This window comes from Anopheles coluzzii, chromosome X, assembly GCF_943734685.1.
Source record: "Anopheles coluzzii chromosome X, AcolN3, whole genome shotgun sequence".
Lineage (NCBI taxonomy): Eukaryota > Metazoa > Arthropoda > Insecta > Diptera > Culicidae > Anopheles > Anopheles coluzzii.
The window spans coordinates 11,516,008-11,541,368 of record NC_064669.1 but is presented as its reverse complement, the minus strand read 5'-3'; the positions used below and the strand labels follow the sequence as shown (position 1 = coordinate 11,541,368).

At 49.0% G+C, this 25,361-nt stretch overlaps 1 protein-coding gene across 1 annotated transcript; it reads left to right on the top strand.

Annotated features, from left to right (window-relative positions):
* Nucleotides 1-25,338, top strand: LOC120959691 (filaggrin). Its single transcript, XM_040383282.2, has 3 exons — nt 1-2,801; nt 6,397-9,092; nt 17,213-25,338. The coding sequence occupies exons 2-3, from the start codon at nt 6,410-6,412 to the stop codon at nt 18,040-18,042; spliced, it is 3,513 nt and encodes a 1,170-aa protein (XP_040239216.2). The 5' UTR covers nt 1-2,801; nt 6,397-6,409; the 3' UTR covers nt 18,043-25,338.
* The last annotated feature ends 23 nt before the right edge of the window (nt 25,339-25,361 follow it).

Below are 25,361 nucleotides of genomic sequence, written 5' to 3'. Positions count from 1 at the left end.
AAATATTGCACTGCTGCGATTTTTTCGTACGTCGCGTTATATGATACTTTTTAATGCGTTTGCCGGTATTAGATGGCTCTACAGCAGCACACACACACACACATGGGAGCAAACAGAAATGCTCCCCGCACCGGCCAGACCCAACGCAACTGGCTGATAGTGTTCAACCCGCACCCTTGCGCGCACCCGTACAATACCAGCGGTAATAATTCCGTTTCCCCGGCAACACTATCCTCCCTTCCAGGAGTGATGCCGCGTACAAGAAAGCGCCCAAGAGAGAGAGAGATCGAGAGATCGAGAGAGTGAGCAAGTGAGAGGAGGGTAAAAAGGTACCGACAGAAGGGCCAGAGTGTGAGTGAGAGAGGGCAGAAAGCTACACGTGAGGCCTGCCTTTCCGAGTGCGTGTGTGTGCGTGACGGGTGAGCGAGCGTAGCGAGTCCCGACTGGCTTCGACCGGCGGACACTTCGGACAGCGCAGCCGGCAACACAGGTTTCAATCGCAAGCGGACCGCCAGTTTGATCAGTTTGCTTCGAACTACCGCTGCAGCCGGACACGGACCGCGGTCGCTCTCCGCTCGCTGGAGTGAAACACAATCGCCCCAACATTTCTTTTCCCACATTTTTTGGCGCGCGCGCGCTCGCCTACCGTTTTCGCAATCGGCAGCCGGTACGATAAACCCGGCAAAACGGTTCAGCACAAACCTGCAGCGCGGCGCAGGTTTGCGATAGAAAAGCATATAGGAGAGCGCCCTATTTCTTCAGCCCAGTGATATATTAGAGTGCCCTTCGGCAGCTCGGCAACAGTTGTCGGATCCGGGGATTGTGCGTACACACATCCAACGCTTCGCAATCGCGCGTGTGTAACTATTGTGACTATCTGTGAGGAAATAGCTCGTCCAAACGTCGAGGACAGCATTCCTTTGCCAACAGCGAACTAAGAACGAACACAAGCCAGCTCATCAAACGTGTCAACCGTGGCCTGGCCCCAACAACTCCCAACAAACAGTGCCGCAATTAGAACGGTTCTCTAGTTGCAAGTGAAGTGTGTCTGTGGTTTTGAAAAAAAAAAAAATACAAGAAGGGTGGAACATCTCAACCAACCACCCCCCCCCCCCCCCCCCCCCGTCCCGCCAAAACTCAGTGCGGAAAAACCGTCCACCGCACCCGGTGTGTGTGTGTGTGAACTTTGCTCTGCTTTGCTGATTTAAAACATATTGTTGTGATCGAGTGGGCAGCAGAGCTTTCGAACAGAAAAACAAAATTTCCCGGAACGCCAACACCATCCTACCTCCTCCCCAAACACCCCCCACCCCCCCAAAGTTGGGGTGTATTGGAACAAGTGTGTGTGTGTGTGTGTGAGTGTGTGTGTTTGTGCGCGCGTATGAATCAACCGAATGGCGCAGCAGCAGCCGGCATCAACAGCTACCCACCCCACCCCCCCCCAAAAGTGAATAAAATCCCGTGACCGTGTCATTATCTCACCGCTCGGGAGTTGTACCCCGTTTGTTTGCCGTTTCGGCCTTGCCTCTCCCCCATGTCGTATGGGAAGATGTCGCACACTATAGCACGGACAGCCAGAGCCAAGGAAAGTGAAACCGCCGCCGCCAGAACCCTGTAAGTGTGTGCGCCGCCCTTTTTGCGACAAGCAGCAGCGGTAGGGGACAGCTGCCACCGCCTGCGCGAGAAGAAGCTCGGCTTTGCACCAACAAATACCACCCACCCACCCATCCACCCCCCTCCGCAGTGTTTCGCGTGGGTGGACACACGCGTAAGCAGTGAGCCAGCCAGGCTGTGTAGGTGTGCCGCGGGTGTGTGTGTTTGTGCGCGCGCGTGTGTGTGTGGAATTGTGCGATTGTGGTGCTTATCGCCCTGGAATACTGTTTGTGCGTGTGAGTGTTTAACCAAGTGCACACGCGCTGCTCCTACACCTTTTTGCGCCCCAGCTAATGCGCCTCGGTGCGTGCGTTGTGAGTGTGTGTGCGTGCGTGTGTTGGTGTGCTCCAGTTGTGCCGGACCCGTTCGCGCGATCGCCCCTACTGCGCTCTACTATCAAACTCGAAACCCGCCCAACAATCAAACATTCGGGGTGTTTGCACAGCAGAAGGCAAATCATGCGCAAATCTCTGCCTAATCAAACGAAATTAGTCGGCGCTCGGTTGCGAGTGTGCGTTAAATTTGAGTGAACAAAAAAAAAAAAAAAAGAAAGGAAGAAAGTGTCCCCACGACCTCCACGCACGACAGCTGTGTATCTAATACATCTTACACACAGCCAAATTAGGCGTTCAAAACTGCCCTTTTTTTTGTGTGATGCCCGAGAGATAAGCGAGCACAATATCGTCCATCGAATCGACATACATACACACAACAACAAAAACACACCCTGTGTGTGCTGCTCTATCATCTTACCTGTCGTCGATCACCGCGCCGCTACTATCAACCGCATTGTTATTGTGTGCCTGTGTGTGTGTGTGTGGGTGTGCGTAAAGCTGGAATAGTAAAATCCACCCAGCACCTAACGCACGAGCGACAGAGAGAGAGAGAGTGTGTGAGAGAGAAAGAAAAGGAGATCAAACGCAGCTCAAGTAACTGTAAATCGATTAAATTCCTGTACGCGAGCGCGCTCCCCCTGTGTGCGTGTGTGTGTGTCTGTGCGTCCTTCGTTAGTAAGGGCGTCCTTTCGCTCCGGTGCGAGACTTTTTTTTTCTTCACTCGCGCGTGTGTGTGCACCTGGATAAGAGGCTTAACGGAAGCGACGTTAGTGCGCGCGTACTTGTAGCTGTTTGTGAATTCAAATCAAAAAGGTGAGTACCGGTTTTTTTCTTTCTTTCTTTGTGTCGTATCATCTACAGTGTTATCAATTTTCATCACACACGCGCAGAGGCAACAAAGGGACACAAAATTCAACAGCAGAGTTTGTGTGTTGATGCGTTTTTTTGTTTTAATTAAATTTGTCGCAATTTGCACTTGTGCACCATTTTTTTTTTTTAATTTGACAGTACGTGTCTACACCTACGCTCAGCAGACGTTGTTCAAGCTCATTTGTACGGCAGGGTGTGCTACTTGTTTGCTAACCCTGCGCACTATCACGATGTCCAACATCAATTTCAAATCATTTTAGCTATCAATCCGGTCCGATCATACCCACACACAAACACAGAGGTGCGATGGAATTTACGCGTGTGGTTGCGATTTTTTCGACGTCAGCGCCTCCCTCACGCCACACTGCTACAGGCAGGCTGGTGCACGAAGGGAGGCAGGGATGCATGCGAACACGCTCAGGTGTGTGTTTGTGAGCGTGTGCGTGTCGCTCTGATTCACGGGCCTTCTCGCTCTCACGCTGCACGCAGCCACTCTCACCACCACCATCGCTTGGCTCACGCCGGGTTTTGCTGCAATGATGCCGGCCGGCCGGCGTTTTTTTTTGTGTGTTGGCGTAAGACGCAACTGCACTGCGCTTTTTTTCCTTCTTCTTCTCCTCTTTTTGTGGTCACTTACTTCGTGGTGTGTGAAAAATGCAGCTGCGCCTCACACATACACACACACACAGTGCAGTGCGAATAGCAGCTGTGTGTGTGTGGGAGAGAGGGAGAGCGAGCATCAATACAGTGCATTGCATTAAATTGCATTGTTTTTAGCCCAGCGCAAGCAAGAGTGTGCCGGTGTTTTGTTTTGTTTTTTTTTTACGTTTGTTTATCCTGTACCCCTCCCTACCGTCTTCCCACCATTCAGGCATATTGGTGGGTGTTTGTGTGGGCGGATGACTTGTTGATGCGTCTTCTTTCCATCCCGAACGAGGTACAAATTTAAATCAGTAGCTGTTGACGCTAAAAATCGCATCATCTTAACACCGGTGACTGATGTAGCAGAGTTATTAGAGAGACAAAAAGAGAAAGGAAGATCGTTAGAATAATGCAGCTTTTCCCGTTTTTACCGGGAGGAGGGAAAGAGCATGGAAAAGTGTTGGTGTGTGTGTGTGGCTTAAATCGCAACTATTTAGAAGTGCATCCTGTATTGCAACGGATACCGGCAAAATGCCATTGCGTGCTGGTGGGAGGCAGGTTGCTAAAGGGCTCCCTTGAAAGTGTGTGTGTGTGTGTGTGTGTTGGATTGCAACAGAATTCGCAAGAATTTCGCAACACTTGCCAACGAAGGGAAGGCAGCGTCATTCCGCGCGCTGCTCGGTGTTTGTATTTCGTGTGCAGTTGGTGGTTTTTGTCTTTGCCTTTGCCCATTTCCTGCTCATTGCTCATTATTTAATAATACGTCCACCCGGAATAGCCGGCGTCATCGTTGCGGGTTGATGGTGTGGTGGAGATGAATGTGCGCGCGTGTTCGTGTGGGCTCAGAGTGAGATAATACACACACACACACACACATTGGGTTGCCCTTTACTCATCACCCACCCACTTTTATTTTTGATGTTGATAGGAGAGGTGGGCTTTGCGGTTGGGCTGGGAAGGCGCTGGCGAAGGGTCAACGGGAAAACCCAATCTCTCTCGCGCTCTTTGCTTATCACCGCTGCGCCGTAAAGTTGTGCAATTTTATGAAACTCTCGTGACGTCACGCTGCTCAATCCGGTTCGAAGGGCCAAACGGTTCTGAATCGTGCCTTTTTGCCCGATCGATCCGGTCTTAGTTGTGGGTGTGTATGTGTGTCTGTGTAAAACAAAGCGATTCAAATGATCTGAAACCAATCGTTTGATTTGTTTTGGGGGTTTTGGGAACAACTCTTTTCAACAACTTGTGAACAGTTGTTCACTGATTGCCAGTCGATTGGCAGGCATGTGGAATGAGTCATTGGGATTTTTCGCGATTCATTCTTGGTGGGTTAAGAATGGAAGAGAAAGGGAGTGGCAGAAAACTAAATAGAGAGAGAGAAACAAGGAGAGAGAAAGATAAGTGTCATAGAGAGAGAACACAGTCATAGAGACAGAGAGGCAGAGAGTCATAGCGAGACATAGAGAGACAGAGAGAGAGAAAGAGAGTCAGAGAGAGACATAGAGAGATAAAGAGAGACATAGAGAGACACAGAGAGACATAGGAAAAGAGACGGCGAGATAGAGAGAGACATAGCGAGACATAGAGAGACACAGAGAGACACAGAGAGACACAGAGAGACATAGGAAAAGAGACGGCGAGATAGAGAGAGACATAGCGAGACATAGAGAGACACAGAGAGACACAGAGAGACACAGAGAGACACAGAGAGACGCAGAGCGATACAGATAGACGTAGGAAAAGAGACGGCGAGATAGAGAGAGACATAGCGAGACATAGAGAGACACAGAGATACACAGAGAGACGCAGAGAGACACAGAGAGACACAGAGAGACACAGAGAGACACAGAGAGACACAGAGAGACGCAGAGCGATACAGATAGACGTAGGAAAAGAGACTGCGAGATAGAGAGAGACAGAGAGGGACAGAGAGAGACAGAGAGATTCAGAGAGGGACAGAGAAAGACAGAGAGAGACAGAGAGAGAGAGAGACAGAGAGAGACAGAGAGAGAGACAGAGAGAGAGACAGAGAGAGAGACAGAGAGAGAGACAGAGAGAGAGACAGAGAGAAAGAGAGAGAAAGAGAGAGAGACAGAGAGAGACAGAGAGAGAGACAGAGAGAGAGACAGAGAGAGAGAGAAACAGAGAGAGAGACAGAGAGAGACAGAGAGAGAAGGAGAGAGAGAGAGAGAGAGAAAGAAAACAGAGAGAGACATAGAGGGAGGGAGACAAACTGCAAAAAGTGTACAAAGGGTTGTTTAGGCGATGAGCAATTGTGTATTCACCGGAACAACACCCACCGACCTCCTCCTCCCTATCATCATCATCACCTTCCCGAGTAGTTGAGACTTCATCTTAAGTGTTTCCGAGCATCACCCCCCTCTCTGCCCATATGCTGAGCAATGATGACGTTATTCACAGATAAATCTCCATTTGTTCTTTTTCCCCTCCTACAACCCCCTCACCCGCCTCCTACATAGTTTTTGCGCTACGTCTCGCGGCTGTTGTGTGTGCTGTGTGCTCTCCTCCCCCCGGAAGTGATTTGTTACTATGATCGTGTGCCGCGGTCTGAACCAACACATAAACACAAGTGTGTGCGCATTCCGGATGTATTGATCGGTCCGTTTCGCGTGATGTGTGTATGTGTGTGCTGTACGTACCAGTACATCTGCAATAACTAATTCTATTTTCATGCATTTTTCATGCTTCCACCGGTTTTTTTTTCCCGGCGTGCGGATGTGTCTGACTCATTGGTGTGCCCTTTATGTGTACTGGATTGAAAGTCTCCCTTTCCCTTCTGTGTCTGTGTGTGTGTGTCTCGTTGTGCGATTTTATATTTTCTTCATTTGTTGGGCCGTTCCTTTAATGTTCTACCCATTTTTGCTGTTGCCCCTTGCAGACCGCATCGCGCCATGGGTTCGGCCCAGCACCACTGGGATCTGATCAAGATGGAGCCGATGGATGACGCCGACACGAACGAGCTCGGTATGCTCGATCCGACCAAAATCGGGCTGGACCAGCTGATCGACTTCGGCATGGCGGCCGGCAGCAGCGGCGTGACCGGTGGGGCGGCCGGCGGCCTCCTGCTCGGCGGCGATGGCTCGATCGCGCTGACCTTCGGCAGCACCGCTAGTAGCAGCAGCAGCAGCAGCAACACCGCCACCAGCAGCAGCAGCAGCAGCCTCAGCACCAGCAGCAGTCCCCTCTCCCCGAGCATCTCCTTCTTCGAAACGCATCTCGGGCTGCCCGACCAGAAGACCCAGATCCGGCACGATTGCATGTGGGCCGGCATGTGCGCCGACCAGTCACATCCGGAGAAGAGCAGCCACGCGGGCTGCGGTGGCTGTGCCCGCCAGAACCGGCACCAGCAGCAGCAGCAGCAGCAGCAGCAGGTGGCAGTGTCGGTGGCCGCCAGTCTCTCGCGCGTACCTTCCAAGGACATTCCCAAGTCCCAAGGCGAGTCGCCGGCAGCCGTGGAAGCGGCCAGCGAGAAGCTGAAGGTGCCGGGCGGCGTGGGCGGCAGCAGTGTGCTCGCCAATCGGCCGCTGGCCGTTGGGTTTAAGGCGACCGCGCCGGCGGCAACCAGTCTGCTAACGCCGTTCAAGGCGACCCAAAGCTCAGCCCAAATCCCGGCCGGTAGCTCCCTCCTCATCAAGCGTCAGCAGCAGCAGCAGCAGCAGCAGCAACAGCAACAGCACCAGCAGCTTCCCTCCCTCGTGCACGGTCTCAACTATCGCCCGTTCCCGCCGTCACCGTCGTCGTCGGACAGCTCGGCCGGTGCGGTCGAGGGTGGCGCTAGCGACGAGCAGCAGCAGAGCGTGCGGATGGTGCGGGTGCCGCATCAGCCGCGCGGCTCCTTCCTGGCGGCGCGCGAGCTGGAGGCGCGGAGCGTGGCGGCGCAAAACCACGCCCGGCCGGACACGCCGCTCAGCCTGGACGACGATCCGCTCGAGTTCAAGCATAACCTCGACCTGGTCGCCACCTGCACGATCGGCTCGAACCAGCAGAGCCTGCTGCACACCTCCACCGCCCCGGGACTGTCGTCCGCCAGTGCGGGTAGCTTCGCCAGTAGCAGTAGTAGCAGCAGCAGCAGCAGCAGCAGCAGCAGCAGCATCAGCAGCAGCAGCAGTAGCAGTAACGGCAGCCCTACCTCCAGCACCTCGGTCGAATCTCGCACCGGGAGCGGCACGTCGTCCAGCGGTCGGCTGAGCAGTCACTGTAGTTGCGGCGGCAGCGGCAGCAGCAGTATAGGCGTGATCGGCAACCACACGACCCAGTGCTACTACAACTACCTGCAGGACACGTCCAGCCTGGACGAGCTGCGAAGCAAGCAGCTGCGGGAGCAGCTGTACATGCTGGACGACCCGTTCGGTATGGGCGGCCCGCTCAGCAGCTATCCGTACCACCACCACCACCACCACCATCATCATCACCACGCGTCCCTGCTGCATCTGCGGCCCGACTCGCCGGACAGCCAGCTCGAGCAGCTGCTGATCGATCTGCGCGAGATCGAGGGCGAAAGCAACTCGATGCTGCTGCTGCAGCACGGCTCACCGGCCGACACTGCTGCAAAGGATGGTCTGCAGTCAGCGGGCCAGCGTCACCAGCAGCACCAGCAGCAGCAGCAGCATGTAGGGGCGCGCTCGTCGGCACCGTGCGGCGGCGAGCTGAGCGGCGGTGCGCATGCCACCTGCAGCAAGGAGTGCAGCTGGAGCAGCCTGGAGCTGTCCCACCATCTCGTCTCGCCCGGCGGCAGCGGGATGGAGCGCAAGCGGCGGCACCCGTACGCCCACCGGCGGCGGATCGGCGGTACGGCGCGCGGCTGGATCAGTGAAAATGACGAGGACGACGAGGAGGAGGACGCGCTGAAGCAGCTCGAGGCGGAGGAGGCCTTGTACGAGAAGCAGCAGAGCGGGGCGGCCCGCTCCGCCTTCCCCTGGGAAGACGAGGAGGAGGAGGACGAAGAGGAGGAGGACGAGGAGGAGGAGGAAGAGGACGAAGACGAGAGCGACGAGGATGGCGAGAAGGGGCAGGAGGAGGGCGCCCAGGAAGATGAGGAAGAGGAAGAGGAAGAAGAGGAAGAGGAGGAGGATGAGGAGGAAGAGGAGGACGCCAGCAATGCCAGCCTGTACGGTGGTGCGGGCCGGAGTCGGATGCGGGGCGCTCGCCACCGGTACCACAGCAACCACAGCCGGCTCCACCAGCACCGGCGAGCGGCGGCCCGTGCCACCTCCTACCGCCCGTACGACGTGGAGGCGCACAAGAACGGCAAGAAGCAGAAGAAGCAGCCGGGTGCCGCCGCCGCCGCCACCACCACCAACCATCATCTGCTTGCGAGCGGCGGTGGCGTCAGCACGGTCGTGATCGCTGGCAGTGGCGCGGCCACCCTCAAGGCTGCCACGAAATCGGCCAGTGCGAGCGGCGCCCTGAATGGAGCGCCCTCTGGCGGCTCCCAGCAACAGCAGCAGCAGCAGCCGGGCAGCAACAACAGCTCGCCACCGTACCAGGCGACCCACTTCGGCGACCACAGCTACACCCGCCCGAAGGGTGGCTACAACATGAACGAGCTCGGCGTACAGACGCCGTCCGATTCCGGTGAGTTTCGTTTTTCGTTTCGCTTTCGTTGCTTTCCATCTCTTTCTAGCGTTTTTTTTACAATTTTGCTTACCTTTTTGGGACGCACAGCACACTATCCCGCCAGGTCTCTCTTGCCAGTAGTGTATTACACCACCCATGCAAGAGAAGGTGTGGATAATTTTGGCGCCAAAACTTAAACAAAGTGGTGCATCACTTGTATTTGTGTTTGTATTGACTGCTGCAAAAGGGGGGGAGGTCCACGTGTGGTGCGTTGAATTCTAAATAAACAAAAATAGCAAAAGAAGCATTAATAAACAAAGAAAAGTGAAAGGTATTTTTTTTTGTGAGCACAACATCTTGCAATCTGTGGGTAACGCAAACCGGTTTCAAACGTGTGTGTGTGTCAAATAAACGCCAAATCTTAAAACAAGAAGTTTCAATCCATCATTTTGCGTATCAAAAAACGGTCCAAACTTTCGCCAACAAAAACAAAAACAACAAAAAACGCAACGGAAACAACAAAACCGGGGGGTTTGACATGCCTGCTTTCTGAGATGAGATGAGATGAGCCTCAAGCGATGGTGAGCTTGGCCTGGTGAGTGTGTGAAGCGGCGGTTCACTGCTCGCACACTGTGTGCCATCGCCGCCGACTCATCCGCGCGTGTGTGTGTGTGTGGGTCGCCAAGCATGAGATGAATGAATCACGCCGCGCGGTGTGTGCTCGGTAAAAACAAAAACGAGGAAAAGTCTTTAAATAATAAAATCCATAACTTTTCTCCCAACTCGCCAACACCGGAAAAAGGAGTGTGTGTGCGTGGTTTTCGATTCGACCGGAATGTGAGTGCGTGGGGGGTTTTCTCACCCTTAGAAATGACGTCACGCGCGCCTGTTTTAGGCGTGGCCGGTGCAAGTACGCAGTGTGTGTGTGTGTGTGTGTGTGTGTGTGTGTGTGTGTGTGTGTGTGTGTGTGTGTTTTAGGCGGAATTTTCCTCCGCCCGCCGGTCCTGTTTGCGCTCCCGCTCAACTTCACTGTGGGGTGTGATTGGGTGGTGTTGGGAGGGGGACGGTGAAGGGTGGGGGGGAGGAAATTTTCCATCCTAGGACAACTTGTATTGCGTTTTGCGGAAACCTTCTTGCCCACAATCCGGCTCACACACACACACACACACACACACGCACACAGAAAAAGAGAGAGAGAGAGAGAGAGAAACAGGACACGCCGGGAGCATGCGCCAGAGCTGGAGCTTTCTTCTTCTTCTTCCTCTTCCTCTTCTGCCGTTCCTTTTGCAACCACGTGTGTGTGTGTGTCTGCGGCAGGGTGGAAAAACGCATACGCCCAGGAGTGGGGGACGGTCGTCGCCCACAAGCCGCGGCACCACACACCGACACAATGGCGCGTGCGTACGAATTCGTTGGACAGAGTCTGGGGCGGGGGTGGGGCGGTTGAGGTTGCCCGGTTTCAGGGTCAACGGTCTTCTGCCAGTCCCAAACGACGGTCCCTTTTTTGCCTTTCTTTCGCTCCTTTTTTTGTTTTTTTTTTGTTTTTTTTGGTTCACTAACTGTGTTGGAGTATTGGAAAATTCATTCTCCCCGGAGCCCCGGCTGCAGACGGATAGTTTCTCGCATAATTTTTCTTCTCCGCCCACCGGGATGCGAGTGAACTGCCGGTTCACCTTTGCTCGCACCGAGTCTTCCAAGAATTCCAAGAATTGCGCTTTTTTTGGTGCGTTTTTTTTGGTTGTTAGCCGCGCGTGCAGTGCATATCAATTAGCACATTCAATGGTGAACCCCCTGGAAGTGGTTGGGCAAAACGTATTATATATTAAATACGCAAAAGTGCGCTTCCCTTCAAAGCCGATTCGCAGAATTTGAATAAAATTGAGGTTTTTGTCTCTATGTGTGTTTGTTTCTTTTTACCAACACGCAGCGAATGACATTGAACAGTGAGCATATAGTTTTTTTCTTCTTTTCTTTCTGCACGGCATTAATGTTTTGCAGCATCAATGTCCTGATGGCATAATGGTTCGTTGTGAGCATTGTGTGCATATACAGCAGCATGCTGCGGAATGCGGAAAAGAGTACGTGCTGGCGCAATGCGGGTCCTCACTCTCTTTCTTTACCCTTAAATCTCTCTCTCTCTCTCTCTCTCTCTCTCTCTCTCTCTCTCTCTCCCTCTCTCTCTCTCCGTGTGATGTCTGTCTGTTTGCCTTTCTTATCAGCCATCCAGCATCCCCTCGCCAACCCAGCTTGACCACCGGCAAATGTGTAGAATCTGTTCGAATACTTTCACTTTTCAAGCGGCGGCGGCGGCGGCCAAGTTCGTTGAACCGCGGCGGTTTCGTACACACTGCGCGTTGTTGGAGGGAAGGGAGCGCAAGGGCGGCAGGAAATCCGGATGTACCAACTGCAGCAAAACGCACCCCCAACCCCCCCTTCCCCTTCCCCCTTTCAGGAAAAGAAAGTAAAAACCCCTTTGCCAGTGTTTGTTAATAAATATTCTAACTGTGTGCGTACCGAAGCCTGCTGGGTGGGGGCTTTTGATGGGTGCCTGAGGGTGGGGACCCGCAATACCCCCCACCTCCCTTCGGGGCATAGTGTTTGCAGCAGGTTTTTGATGCGTTTTTGGTTTGGTGTGCCAAAGGGGGGGGGGGGGGGAGTAGAGTGGTGATGCGTTGTCCCTTCGATTACGTCATCACTATCATCATCTTCAAAATCCAGCGTGTGTGTGTGTGTGTGAGTGCCGTTACGCTAGCGCACAAACCCCCCCCCTTCTTTTCATCCCCCCTCCCCCCTCTCCCCCCCTGACTCCAAAAATAGACAGGAAAAGTGGTTTGGAATACTCCCAAGGACACACCGTGGCGCGGTACACGGCACACGTGGTGGTGGTGGTTGCCCCCTGAGACGTAAAATTAAATAACACAACAAAAAAAAACAAGGGAAGTTTCGATGGTTTTTCTCGGGCGAAGCATGGCGCGTGCGTGTATAGATGCGTGTGGTTTTCTTTTTTTCCTGTTTTTTTTTTCTTTCTGCTGAGTGCGTGCGTAACCATCATATTCCCGACGGCCAGTGGGGGGGGGAGAGGATGTGAAGGGGGTCTTTGGGTTCAAGGTCACTAGCCTCCCTTCCCCTTTGTGTGCTGGGTGTGTGAGTTCATGCGCGCCTTCGAGACGGCAGGGCCGCAAAAAGGACTCGCGGAAGGAAGAGGAAGGACGCGGTCGCCATCTCTCTCTCTCTTTCTTGAAGAGGACGGGTAAAAGAAGTATTTCGTCTTGGGGTAGTCTGCTGCCATTTCACCACCTCTCTCTCTCTCTCTCTCTCTCTCTCTCTCTCTCTCTCTCTCTCTCTCTCTCTCTCTCTCTCTCTCTGTGTGCCTTCTGGAGTTTACCAATTCCAAGTGCGCATGGACCGAAAGGAACCAGAAATGGTCAACACGCGCGCACTCCGCAAGGACATAGTGCCTCGTGACGGGCGGACGGGGAAGGGGCGGGGAGGGCATTATTTCCGGTTTGCATAATGCCGATTTTTGTGTAGCCAGGCCAGAAAGGGGAAGGGGGAAAGGGCCAGTAGTAGTTGAAGAGAGCTACAGAGCGTTTTTTTAATGTTTTTTTTTGCGCTCCGAAGAAGCTCCTGCAATCCTGGGAAGTTCCATTGTGCACTTCCGAAGAAACATGGGGAACGGTTACACTCTTCCAACGGTACGCGCGGCGCCTTCAAATTAACACAAGCGAATCTGTTCGAAGAAGAAGAAGAAGAAGAAAAAACCCGGTACAGTCATTCGACGACAATCGCTTGAAATTAATGATCTCTCCCTGTCTGTTTGGCTTAGCCGGAATACGACGTCATTGAGCCCAAGATTTTATATGAATAATAATTTAGAAAAAAAAAACGTCCATAATTTGCAAGAACGCCACACAAGGCCACACCCTCATTGAATGCTCCATAACACACACGCACAACGATGTCGCAGCACTGCTTGCAGGGTTTGCCAAGTCACTTGCCGAATGTGCCGAATCATTATTCAACGCCTCCAAGATGTTTTTCGACAGCTGCAGCACACATTGCACTCGCATCAGAATAAAGTTTCAGTTCTTACACATGATGTTCAACACAATCACAAAGAACGGTCAAACTCAATCCAGCTTGAGATGCGTTGAAAATCATGCGAAAGATCGGAACTACTATTGTGTGCATCAGTTGCAATATTTGACAGCTGTTGAGACACATTTCGCAGGCAATGAAAAAAGTGGTTGACATTGCACATTGACTCGGCAACTCTGTACTTGAATTTCGTGAGTTTTATTATCATCATTGTTCACCGCCTGCACTATGTTTTTCAACAACTGCTGTCACATACTGTATCTGATCATTTGATGTTTTCAACACATCGCAAAGCACTGTCAAACCGCAATCTCAAGCGTTTGGAGAGACTTGTTCAAAGGTTCATGTGGGAAGAGCTGAACAAGTATTGGGATGCAAGGTACACCATTTGACAGCTTTCGCAATAAAAAAGCAACAAAAAAACTGCGAGTAAACATTTTACGACCAACGGCAATACAGTTGCCTATCTGAACTTCGTTCCATCGCAACTAAGCAAGTGAAACCCCTAAGTCTAGATCCGTTTTCTGCATCTTTGGTTTGTGCCTTCATTTACAAAACTATTTTGACTTTATCTGTCAACAACTTATCTGGCGATATCTGGCAAACTAATAATTGACCGTAGAAGTAGTACAATTTCAAATAAAATAAACCTCCAAACAGTTTAACTGCAGCAAAATGAACATCAAAGAAACGAACCCGGGTAATATAAACGCACGTTAATATAGGGGAAAGCAAATGTTTAGTTGCGATTGAACAATGTTCAGAAAGGCATCAGTATTTCAGTTAGACGTCAAATGTTTACTTACAGTTGAACAATATTTAAAACGTTGTTGACATTGGAAACATTGAACCGGCAAACCCTGTAAGCAATGCAGATGATTCAGGACAGGAAAAACGAACCTTTTCTAGCTGCAATTGAGACTGGCAGCGCTTACGTTCTCTGGGGTTGATTTTGTTTTTTTTTTTGGTTATGTTTTAAGACCACCCAAAGGGGGGTTGTGGTGCGGGTGGGGGTTGTTGCGAACACGGGTTACGAGCTCCGGGCAATAAGGCATGGAATGGGCAGTGCGTGTGGTGTTGTCGCTCATTTCACTTCCCATTAAACTTTCATTCATGAGACACACACAACACACACACACACCTCGTCGGTTCAGTGCGTGTGTGTGTCATGTGGGGAAAACCTTTCGGTTCGAGTGGTCAGGGGGAGGAGGTGGGGGAGGGGGGGGAGAGGTGTTTGTGGAAGAACCGGGCAGGGGACCGGTGCTTAGAGCCCGGCTTTGGCTGCAACATTCCTCTGCAACGTGTGTGCCCCGCCCTGCTTGGCTGCTTGCCAGCCCGCTCTTTCTCCCTCTCTCTCTCTCTCTCTCTCCCTCCCGTTTTGCGCTGCCGCCGAGCCGTGCGCTTTTCCACGCTTTACGTTTTGGTTTCTCAAAAGGATTTTTTTTGCCCGCGAATCTTGCGTTTTTTTTTTTGAAGTTTGGTTTACCTCTTCCTTCTCTCTTTTGTCTGCTTTACTTCTTTGCTGCGCGACTTCTTCCTATTTCTATCTTTTTGTTTTTTTTTTTCTTTTTCGTTGAGTAAGTTTTGCTGAATGTAAACCGGATTGGTTTCATCTGCTTTGAGGCGCGCGCGGGGCACTCTAGAGTGGCACAAAAGCGCGGGGCCAATGTGTGCTAATCGTGCTGCTGCGAGGTTGGCTGTGTTGGGTTAGGGTATTTCCCACTGGAGGAAAAGGAGCCAGCAGCCAGCCAGCCAGCCTATGTGTAGCCCGGCAGGGCCAAGCGCAAAACACGGAAAGCCAAGCGTTTCGGTTGCTTTGCTGTGAAAAAAGGGAAGAAGTAATAAATAAAACAAAAATTGAAGGACAAAAACCGTAGCAACCGCCAACTTCCAGAGGCTGCACGATGGGGGAAAAAAATGTAACGCGCAAAAGAGTCCAACAATCACACACACACACACATACACAATCTATTGCGTACTTGCTCCTCAGGGAAGATATTTCTTATTTGGGGGCAAAATATGGGGAAAATGTATGCCCAGCACGCGCGCCCCACCGGTTGGAGTGTGTGTGTGTGGAGCCCTGCTGCGTAGAAAGCAGCGTGGGAATGTTGGAGGCTTTTGCCTTGCAAGTGTGTGTGTGTGTGTGAGTTTAGAGAAAGGGGAGCCGCGTATCCGTTGGCGGCTAAAGTGGTGTCCTCGAAAAATGGTCGTAAAACATCTGTGTGGGCTTTTTTCGGGGGAGGGAGCGAAAGAGAGCTGTGGGAAAAGGATTTCTAAATCGACAGCAAACATAAATGTGGCTGTGTGTGTGTGTGTGTGTGTGTGTTTGTGGTCTGTTTGCTGGGTGTGTCGAGGACGCAAGAAGGGGAAGGAATAGAAATACGGTAATACTTCTACGCAGCAACATTTTTAACCAAATTCCGCACATAGAAAGAGAAGAGAAATAGATTTTTTTTCTTAAGAATTTTGATCGCTTAGAAAGTATATTAAATCCTTCTGAACCCCTTTTGAATAACCCTTAGAGGGAGGGACAGTGTATGATTGTCATAAGTGTATCCCCCCCCCCCACCAAGTGGAATCTCTTGCGGAAGGATACACCGAATCGCGCTCTGCCACTTCTCGGCCACCACAGAGAAGACCCTTCACAGAAACATGCACAATGTATGCTTCCCCCCCCCTCCCTCCACAAAATACGTCGGCGACATATTTGTTCCCCTGCTTTCCTATACCCCCGAAAAACCTCGGGATCGGAACATTATTCACGCCACATCTTACCTTTTTTTTTTGCGCGTCTGCTTCTCACAAAACTCGGTTCTCTCGGCCCTCGTCGCTTCGGCGGGTGATTTAATGCGCGCGCGGGGTTTTTCGATTCGTGTGTTGGAATTCGAAAGAGACGCGTGTGTGAGAGAGAGAGAGAGAGAGCGAGCGAGTCTGCGGTGCTGCTGCTGCTGCTGGCGGGGTGGGACAGCCAACAGGGGGTTGGCGAGAGGAGGGAGCAAGAGACAGCAAAACGCACTTTTTATCATCTACGCGACATCGTGGCATCCGCCGAGCGGTTTTGCTCCTTGTTGCTATGCGGAGCAAAACGTGCTATCGATGGGTGTGTGTGTCTGCTCGAGATAGACGTCAAAAACGTTAGAGCTCGCGCAACATACAGAGAGGGAGAGAGAGAGAAGGGATGGGGAGGTGAAAAACGATTATATGAGGAGAGACTGAGCGATAGAAAGCGTGAGCGAGAAAGAGAAAAACAAGATTGTGCGTACACGGAGAGCAGCATGTGTTGGCACAATATATGGAGAAGGGTGTAGTGGAGAGGCAGCGAGACACAGAGAAGAACGTGTGAGATTATGCTGGTTAGGGGGGGGGGGGGGGGTCTTGTGAACCGAGATGGGAAGAAATCTTTGACAGAAAAAACCGGCCAATGATTAGAGAGAAGGTTTGTGTCCGTGTGTATTGCAGCATCTCACACACAACGCAGTAGATTAACTACATTCTCCACACACTCTAAAAGACGGAGGGAGATAGAGAGAGTAGTGCTTGAGAGGGAAAGTGAGATGTATAAAGACACTCTCAACCTCTATGGCATGGCTACAGACAATCCAGAAAAGTGTTTCAACGTGGTAGGAGAAAACTCCGAGTGGCGGGATTCGATCGAGGCCGGCCGTGTTGGAAGCTCGTCACGCTCACCGCTGCACCACGGAGGCCCTTGGGTGTGATGGCTGTTCCAGTGCAACCCGGTCTAATTTGGGCTGTGCTCTGCTAGCTGTGTTTTCTGGCTTTGCCAATGAATCGACTGGGATTTTGGAAGTTTTGTGGATCGTTTGTTTTATTTCTTATTACATTTTTTTAATGTAAACATATCGAAGTGAAATATAAAATATTTAGTTTTACAGTTATGTTTTTGCGGGGGGGATTTTTCACATGCTTTTACGATCATAAAACTTTGCAATCTGTTTCCTACTATCGAATATTGTTAGCTAATGTATTTTTTCCCCTCTTTTCCTCCCCCCTTTTCCCATTCTCTGTTTCCCTGTGTGCAGATGAAGAAATCGACGTGGTTTCGATCGGCGACAAGAACCTTCCGACCAACCCGACCGAGCGCGACTACCGCCAGCTGCAGTCGGAGGTGGCGAGCAAGATACGCACCGCCTCGTCCCGCGGCGCCCCGAACGGTGCGCATACGTACGGGGCTGGTTCGCATCACCACCACCACCACCACCATTCCTACCAGCGCCACCAGCACCATCTGGGCGACGGGCCCGGATCGGGCCTGCACCATCTCGGCGGCATCTATCCGACGCCGGCCGGCTCCACCACGATATCCGGTGCCAACACGCCGCTGCCGACCGGTAGCGGGGGCGCTAGTGCGGCCTCCTCGCCGCCGCCCGCCTGCACCACCGGCAGCAGCTCGTCCGGCGCATCGCGGAAGCGGCAGTCGGTCGGTGGCAGTTCCGGCAAACGTTCGTCCAACGCCAGCAAACGGATGCGCATGTCGCACTCGAAGCGCAGCGGCGGCGGTGACGGCAGCAGCAGCAGCAGCAGCGGCAGCCGGTACGATTCGACCGCCGCCCAGGCCCTGGCCGAGGAGCTGGACACGGTCGAGAAGCGCAACCTGCACAACAACCTGGAACGGCAGCGCCGCATCGGGCTGAAGAATCTGTTCGAGGAGCTGAAGCGCCAGATACCGCAGCTGCGCGACAAGGAGCGCGCGCCCAAGGTAAACATTTTGCGTGAGGCGGCTGCCCTCTGCACCCGGCTGAACCAGGAGGCCGAGCAGGTGAATGAGCTGCGCCAGCGGCAGATGAAGCTGTACGAGCGCGTGCGCTACCTGCGCGCCTCCATCCACAGCCAGCGGCTCGGTGTGGACTAGTGAGGAGCAAAGACACAGTAAGAGAGAGAGAGAGAGAGGGAGGGAGGAAGAAGATAAAAGAGAGAGAGAGAGAGGAGGTGTGAGAGAAGCAGTAAGACAGAGAGGAGAGAGAGAGAGGGTGTGTCGACGACTCCAACAACGCTCACAATGCCGGGTATGTTAGTGGCACACATGACCTTGGGTTTATTTTCTTTTATTTTTTTTTTATTTTTGCCTTTTGCTCGTTATACATCTACATGGAGAGAAACCACAGGCGGAGAGAGAGAGAGAGAGCGACAATTAGCATAAACCAGTAGGGTAGGAAGAACAGAGGAGGACTTTCGATTCGGGCGGGGTAGAGTAGGAAGATAGGTGTAAGGTACAGATGATGAAAAAACTAATAGTTCCTGATTTTTTTTTTGTTTTTTTTTGGGGTTTGTTTGTAAACAAGGTCTAGAAGCCTAACGTGTTAAAACATATTAGCTTTTTAGGTTTTTTTTTACGTATATAGAAAATATCCTATCGGATGCACACATCCGCCATTACAATTAGCGTAGGTTACGGCAACAGTTACTGCTTAGTGAATGATGTTTGCGTTTATTTTTGGACCAGTTTTGATTGATAATCGTGCCGGTGTTGGCATTGTGCGGGGCGATCCCAGTGGCAGTTGTGCAAGGCCGGATGCCTTTTTCCTTTCCTTGCAAATGCCAGCCCCTTGGACGCCAGCGCGTGGGGTCATTCAGGCAGACGAGGCCAGCAGCATGATCGAAAGAAGTTTGCAAACGCTTTCCCTGCTCGCTAGCCGTTTTCTACTAAGTAGTACCTCCTATAATCATTACTGCAAACTGCTACACTAATAGGTTTATCGTAGCCCCGCGAGCTCTTTGAGAGCGCCTGAAGGAGGGGGAATGTGAACATTTCACACACACACACACACACAAAAAACGAAGAATTGAGGAGATTGGTAGGAGGATGATGGGAGATGATGTATACATCTGTGTTATGGTATGGTGGATCTTGTGGACCCATTTTCAAACTCCCCCACCGCCCCCACCACCCCGGTAGCCGGGGAGCGGCTGGGGCGAAAGGGGCCCGGATCGGTTTGGTTCTTCCTGCAAGTGGATGGATTTTGTGCTTCTTAACATAAGTTTTCCTTCTTTTTTTTTTGTTTTTGCTTCCTCTTCTCTTTGCATCATTTGATTGCTGCTGGGCGGTATTATTATGTAAGAGCGCTGCATACACTAAACTTCGTGAGTCTACGACATAACGTTATGTTTTTTTTTTGTTTTTTTTTTTGTTGAGCAGCAGCGGGGAGAGAGCGTAAGACGACGGACAAAGTTCATGTGCCGTTTTTCTCTCTCTCTCTGTCTGTCTCTGGCTCTCTTTGACTTTATTTCATCCTATTGCCTATTGATTTACGATGCACCCACACCCCCGCCGCGGGAAAATGGGGGAAGAGAGAGAGAGAGATTGGGAGGGGGGGGGGAGAGAGTAGTTTTTTTCCCCCGTCTCCCCGCATGTGGAAATGGCGCTGCAATTTGAGAGAACAAACAAACAGCATTTATTTGGATGTTTTCGGTAATGATTGTACATAATTACACATACACGCAAGCAAGTGTGCTGCATTTTAGGTATTAAAAAAAAAAGAAGCAAAAAACAAAAACAGGCAAACAATGAGAAAATGAGATAATGGAGCTGGGTGCGAACGATGCACGATCTTTGCAATGATTGTATATAGCCTTCTTACGGGAGGCGCGCTATTTCATAGGTATTTGTCATTTAAGGATTGCAGCGCAGGAAAAGCACATGCGCGCGATTTTGCTACTTTGCGCTGCACGCAAACGGTCGTGTACCTCTTCGGTATTTTTAATTGGGGCGCCAGTGCATTTGCGGGCGTGATCAACAAACCACACAAAAAACTACTTACGAGAAGTTCTGCACTAGGCATTACTTACCAAAAAAAAAAAAAAAAAAAAAACAATGCATTTGCTCTCCGGACGTGTAAACACGACAACCTTAACTACTTACGGTCCCTTAACTTTGCATACGACGTGCGCGTACACGCAGCTGTACAAATATTACAAACACGCTCTACCTACCCCTTTAGCAAACCATGCATTAACTGTGCTATCTTACGTATATATATACATATAAATATTCATATATGTGCATACACACAAAACAAAACATGTACGAAGGAAGAAAGTCCTTTAACTTTCATATTGATTCAAAGTGTCGTAAAGGTGGTGTGAAGGCGACGCACGGGGTGATCGAATATTTGACACGAGCAGAGCAGAGGAGGAGAGTCCCCGCTAAACAATGGCGGGGAGCTTGTAGGAAACCGGGATCCGTTTATTAGAGACGCAAGAACGAGACGAGTGTGTGTGTGTGTACAGAAAGGAAAGGAGACGTTTCGGTTAAGCTTTTTTTTTTGACGAATGATATGTTGCAATCTTGTTTTTTTTTATTATTATTATTATACTTTCATAATTTTTATGTATTTTACATAATTTTTTTTCACAACAATTTTGTTGCTTAGAATATGATTTACAACCTAGGTAGGGGGGAATGCTAGGAAACATTTTCTATTACATTTTTTGGTCTTTATTACACTTGTACATATTGGTTAGTGTTTTCTTTTTCTTCTTCTGCTGCTGTGTATAGTTGGGAAAGAAAAGGGGACCGAAGAAGCGGGCAGAAGAGATAGGCAGAGCGGTGAGATGGAGGGATCTGCTGGCGGGAGGGATATACCGATGCTAGGAGGTTCTGAACCAGCGAACCCACCTACAAGCGTGTCCCTCCTGGTAGCGTCCTCTCTGTAACGTTGTGTTCATTACTTGTTACGATTTGTGGGCGGGAGGGGGGGTGGGGGGGGGGCAAGGGAAGGGAATAAATGGTAGTGCGTGAGAAGAATCTGCATGTGCATGTGTGAAATGACAAAATGCGATTAAACAAAACATGCTGATTATTATTATTAGTTTCTTTTTTTTTGGTATATTTTTACGCGGAAAAGAAAGGTTTATTTCGAGTTTAGTTTAGGTTAGGCAGAAACAACAAAAAAAAATACATTTAAACGACGTATCGGATAGAGATGAGATATGGAAAAGAGGAGAGGAAAGGGAGAGAAGGGGGGAGGGAAGAGAAGAGTCCGCTATTGCGGTGCCACGTTCCTTGGTGTGCGCGTGTTTTTTTGTTTGTTTGTTTGTGTGTGTGTATCTGTGCTGTCCCTGCGAGGATAAATCATGTGTAAGAATGTTCCTGTTGTATGTTAGTGTAAACCTTTTTTTTTTACATACTTTACAATTAACAGTTGTTTTTTTTTTAAATGTAAAAATACATTCAAAAATAATTAGTTAGGTTTTTTTTATTGAATGAGTTGATTTTACTGTGCGTGAGGGAGGAGAAAAGGAGCAGAAGGAGGATATCAAGGTGAAAGACCGGGAAAATGTGTTGGGGAAAGGGGGGGAGGGGGTGGGGTAGTGGGGAGTAGAAGTAGGAGCCAGGAGGAAATGGGACGTAGGCAGAGGTAGCTGTCGCCATATAGGCAAGGTTGATCTTTCCGCTTCTGTTTCTACTCGTCAATTTTGCGCTCGCCAACCCCTTGTGTGTGTGTGTGTGCGCGCGCTAATGTGTGTGTGAGTGGATGGTGGTATATGGTGTGCGGGAAAGAAACCCCGGTGTACAAGAAAGCGTTGACGGTTGGTGCTTGAAGGGGATGCGGATCATATGCTGCGAAATTAGGTGTTGCTCCCGCAAGAGCGCTTTAAAAGACATTAAAAGATACTCTGCCCTCCTCCCAGTTCAATATCGTAGGCAAAACAAAAAAAAAACAAACACACAGCCACACACACACACATGCACACACTACTTCAATGCAGATGAGTTTTGTGCGCTACTGTTAGATGTGTTTTCAAAAGTGTACTTCTCTTATTTTTTTAAGGAGGTTTTTTTTTTAATATACTATCATTACTATTGTTAGACTTAAATGCAAATGACTTAGAGTTGTAAGTAATATATACACATTTAAAAAAAACATAAACTGAAGGCAGCGATAGGAGTTTTTCTTTTTTTTTTAATTAAACTAAGCGTAATTAAGCGTAGCTTTCTTTTCCTTAGATTTCAACCGAGGCAGACATTTCGATATTGATCAGTGCGTGTTTTTTTTCCTCTCTGTTTTGTTCTGTTCGTGTAGGTTACCTAAAATTACTATCACAGCACCACTACTAATAGTACTGGCAACAGGAAATGTTTTTTTTTTTACAAAATTGTTAACCTTTATTTTTTATGATTTTTTTTTTTGGTTTTGTATAAATATTATCTCAAAAACATAAGCAAATTTGGTGTTTTCTTCTCTGCAATCTCGTTCGCTTTTTTTTTTGTTTTGTTTTGGTTTTGTTTTGTCGCTCGGGAAGTGAGGTATCGTTTCCTCGCAAATATTCGTCGACGTGTTGAGTTGCGGGTGTGCATGTGGGCGTGTGCGGTGCGTTTGAAAAGAAAATGGAGAAAAAGGACGAAAGAAACTGGGACTCCCGTTTTGTTTTCTGCCACCTACGGTTTTGGTTTAGAAATAACCACCATTGTTGATGATTTGAAACGTATGAAGTCGTCTCTAGCGCAGGGTGATTTCGTAGAAGAACAGTTGGGATGACGTTCTGTGCCATTCACTACGGGAGGATTTTTTTTTTTTACTTCTGCGCAAATGTATTTTCCTCAATGTGCTTCAACCAAACACATGCGTGTTTAATTGTTCAACCGTATAAAATGTTCTCCATCGGGAATGATATTAGCAGGGGCCTGAAAGTCCTTTAGTTTTGTTTGTTTGCTATCTTAAACCTCGCAGCGAGCTAGGGGGGCAAACCACCAACACACAGGCGCGTACACACACACACACACACACACACACATACACACGTAAAATTAGTGGATGAATTAGGTTTTGTTAGTGCGGGCTCACTTAGAAAGCGATCTTCCCCAAGAAAGAGCGAAATTAGGGGAAAAAAAGACGGAAAGAGAACAGAAATACTCCTGGTGAAAGCGGAAAGGAAAGAAAAGAAACGATCGTGTACCTAGTGGAAAAGGGTCCGGACGGGTTGGGGCTGGGGCACAGGTGTGTGTGTGTGTGTGTGTGTGTGTGCGTCGCCATCGTGCACTTGGCCGTACAACCCATGCCAGCCAAACAGTCATCTTTTTGTGTCTGCATGCGGACAAAACAAACCGATTGAAAAGAAAAGAAACAAAACCCCAGTGCTTTACCTACTTATATATAACATATATATATTATATACATATTATTACTTGTAAACACTATATAACCCCTACCGGCGAACACTTCTACAGTGAAGTAAAATTCCCCTTTTGCATGTTTATGAATTGCATCGCGTACATTCTAAAAGAAGAATTAAAAAAAAAAACAAACCCACATACACACAATTTATCTTTGCATCTAGATAATAAAGCCTAATCATAATAATATATCTATATACATATGCTGAAGTATATATATATATATATATATATATATATATATGTATACATGCAAGAAATATATCTATTTATGCATACATAGGAATGCCGAATTAGGAAGTTCGTATCAATTTGCGATGCGTCTTTCCGCGTCGATAAAGGATTGCAACAACAACAACAAAACAAACTCGAGTGCATTTTTTCGTATTTCTTTTAATAATTACTTGGTTTTGGATAAACGCTTGGATTACACCAAAAACAACGAACGAGCAGCAAAAACGTTCGCTCAACATGCTAATATTTTGTAAGCGATTTTCTTTACACATTTACTGATTATCGTAATGAAACGCAAGCACTGCTTTTCCGCCGTACAAAATGAAAACTGCTCGCCTCGCCACTCCGTTTTACAACAACCAAAACAGCTCCAGTTTCAGGCTTTGTTGTTTTGTATTGTGTTTTTGTTTCTTCTCCTGTTTGTTTGTTTGTTTATCTAAATTTATAGTCCCACGACGGGATCGGAAGTTCCGTGCTCTCCGTGCTTGCGGAGAATTCTTTCCTTGACACTTGAAAGCAATATATATGTGTGTGTTTTTTTTGTTTGTTTCTTTGTTTGTGTACGACGAGGGAAAGGATGTATCCTATATTTTACCTATACTGATTTTTGTTTTGTTTTAACTGATTAATCGAAGTAACAACAACCCAAAAGGGAAATAGAATAACTTCAAATGAGATTCAAAGAAACAAATAGAAAGAGAGAGAGAAAGAGAAGCAGTAGCAAACAAAGTGTGAAGCAAAGCAGAACATTACAAGTACAATAAGAATCACACTAAGAATCACTAAAAAAACACACGCACGACACAACCACCTGGGGAGGTTCAATGTTCTCTCCTTGTTTAGGCACACGGTTTAGATTTCGGGTGTGTTCCGTTTTTGGGGGCACGCAATCTATTTTCTTTCTTTTTTTTTTCAATATATTCCTGATACGCTTTCAGAAAAAGCTCGCAAAGTTCCAAACCATGAAATTGGAAGTGGATGGCATGGGTGGGAAGGGGGTTTGCGATGATGGGTGGAAGAAGATAACTGTGACTTGAGATTAGTACGTAAAACCGTGGTATGTGTGGCTGGAGCATTCACTATCATTACTATTATACTACCTCCCCCTCCACCCGACCCCCCCCCCACCCCCTCTCCTGCCTTTGTTAGCCACACTGATCTGTTCGCACTCTGTGGGTGTCATAAAACGCCAAGTCATCATCTCGCTACCTGATCTCCCGACGAGATCAGCGAAACCGTTTTCTGTTTTATTTTTGCCGTTTTTGTGTAAAGCTAGGAATTTCTTAAATGCTAATTAAATTAGCGCATAAGCCAGGCAATTGATGCAGTTTATAAAAAAAAAAAGAAAACTAAACACCCAAATGCAATAGTGTATAGAGAACGGGCGCAGCCAAGATAGTAAGGATTAAAACAAACATTAAATATATATATGGACAAGAGAGATAGGAAGAGAAAGAGAGAAAGAGAGAGAGAGAGAGGGAGTGTGTGAGAGATAGAGAGAGAGAGAGAGAGAAAAAGAGAGATAGAGAGAGAGAGAGAGAGAGAGAGAGAGAGAGAGAGAGAGAGAGAGAAAGAGCGCCAGAAGACGGAATAAGGTGGTAGGAATGGATGAATCGGACAAAAAAAAGGTAAGGGCTTGCTATTTGTTTGCAGTTAGAAAGGCATTGATTGATTGGTTGATTGATTGAATGGTAGTTAGTTGAAACAATGTTGAAAACGAAAAGCTAAAAACAAAACTGAACTAATGTCGCGCGAATGTTATAACGAAAATCCAATAAAATAAAACAAAACAAAAACACACCACACCAAATTCCATTTTCAAC

Coding starts and splice junctions, on each gene's coding strand:
- LOC120959691 (XM_040383282.2), top strand. CDS start 6,410: ATGGGTTCGGCCCAGCACCACTGGGATCTGATCAAGATGGAGCCGATG. Junction 9,093..17,212: donor ACAGACGCCGTCCGATTCCG/GTGAGTTTCGTT, acceptor CCCTGTGTGCAG/ATGAAGAAATCGACGTGGTT.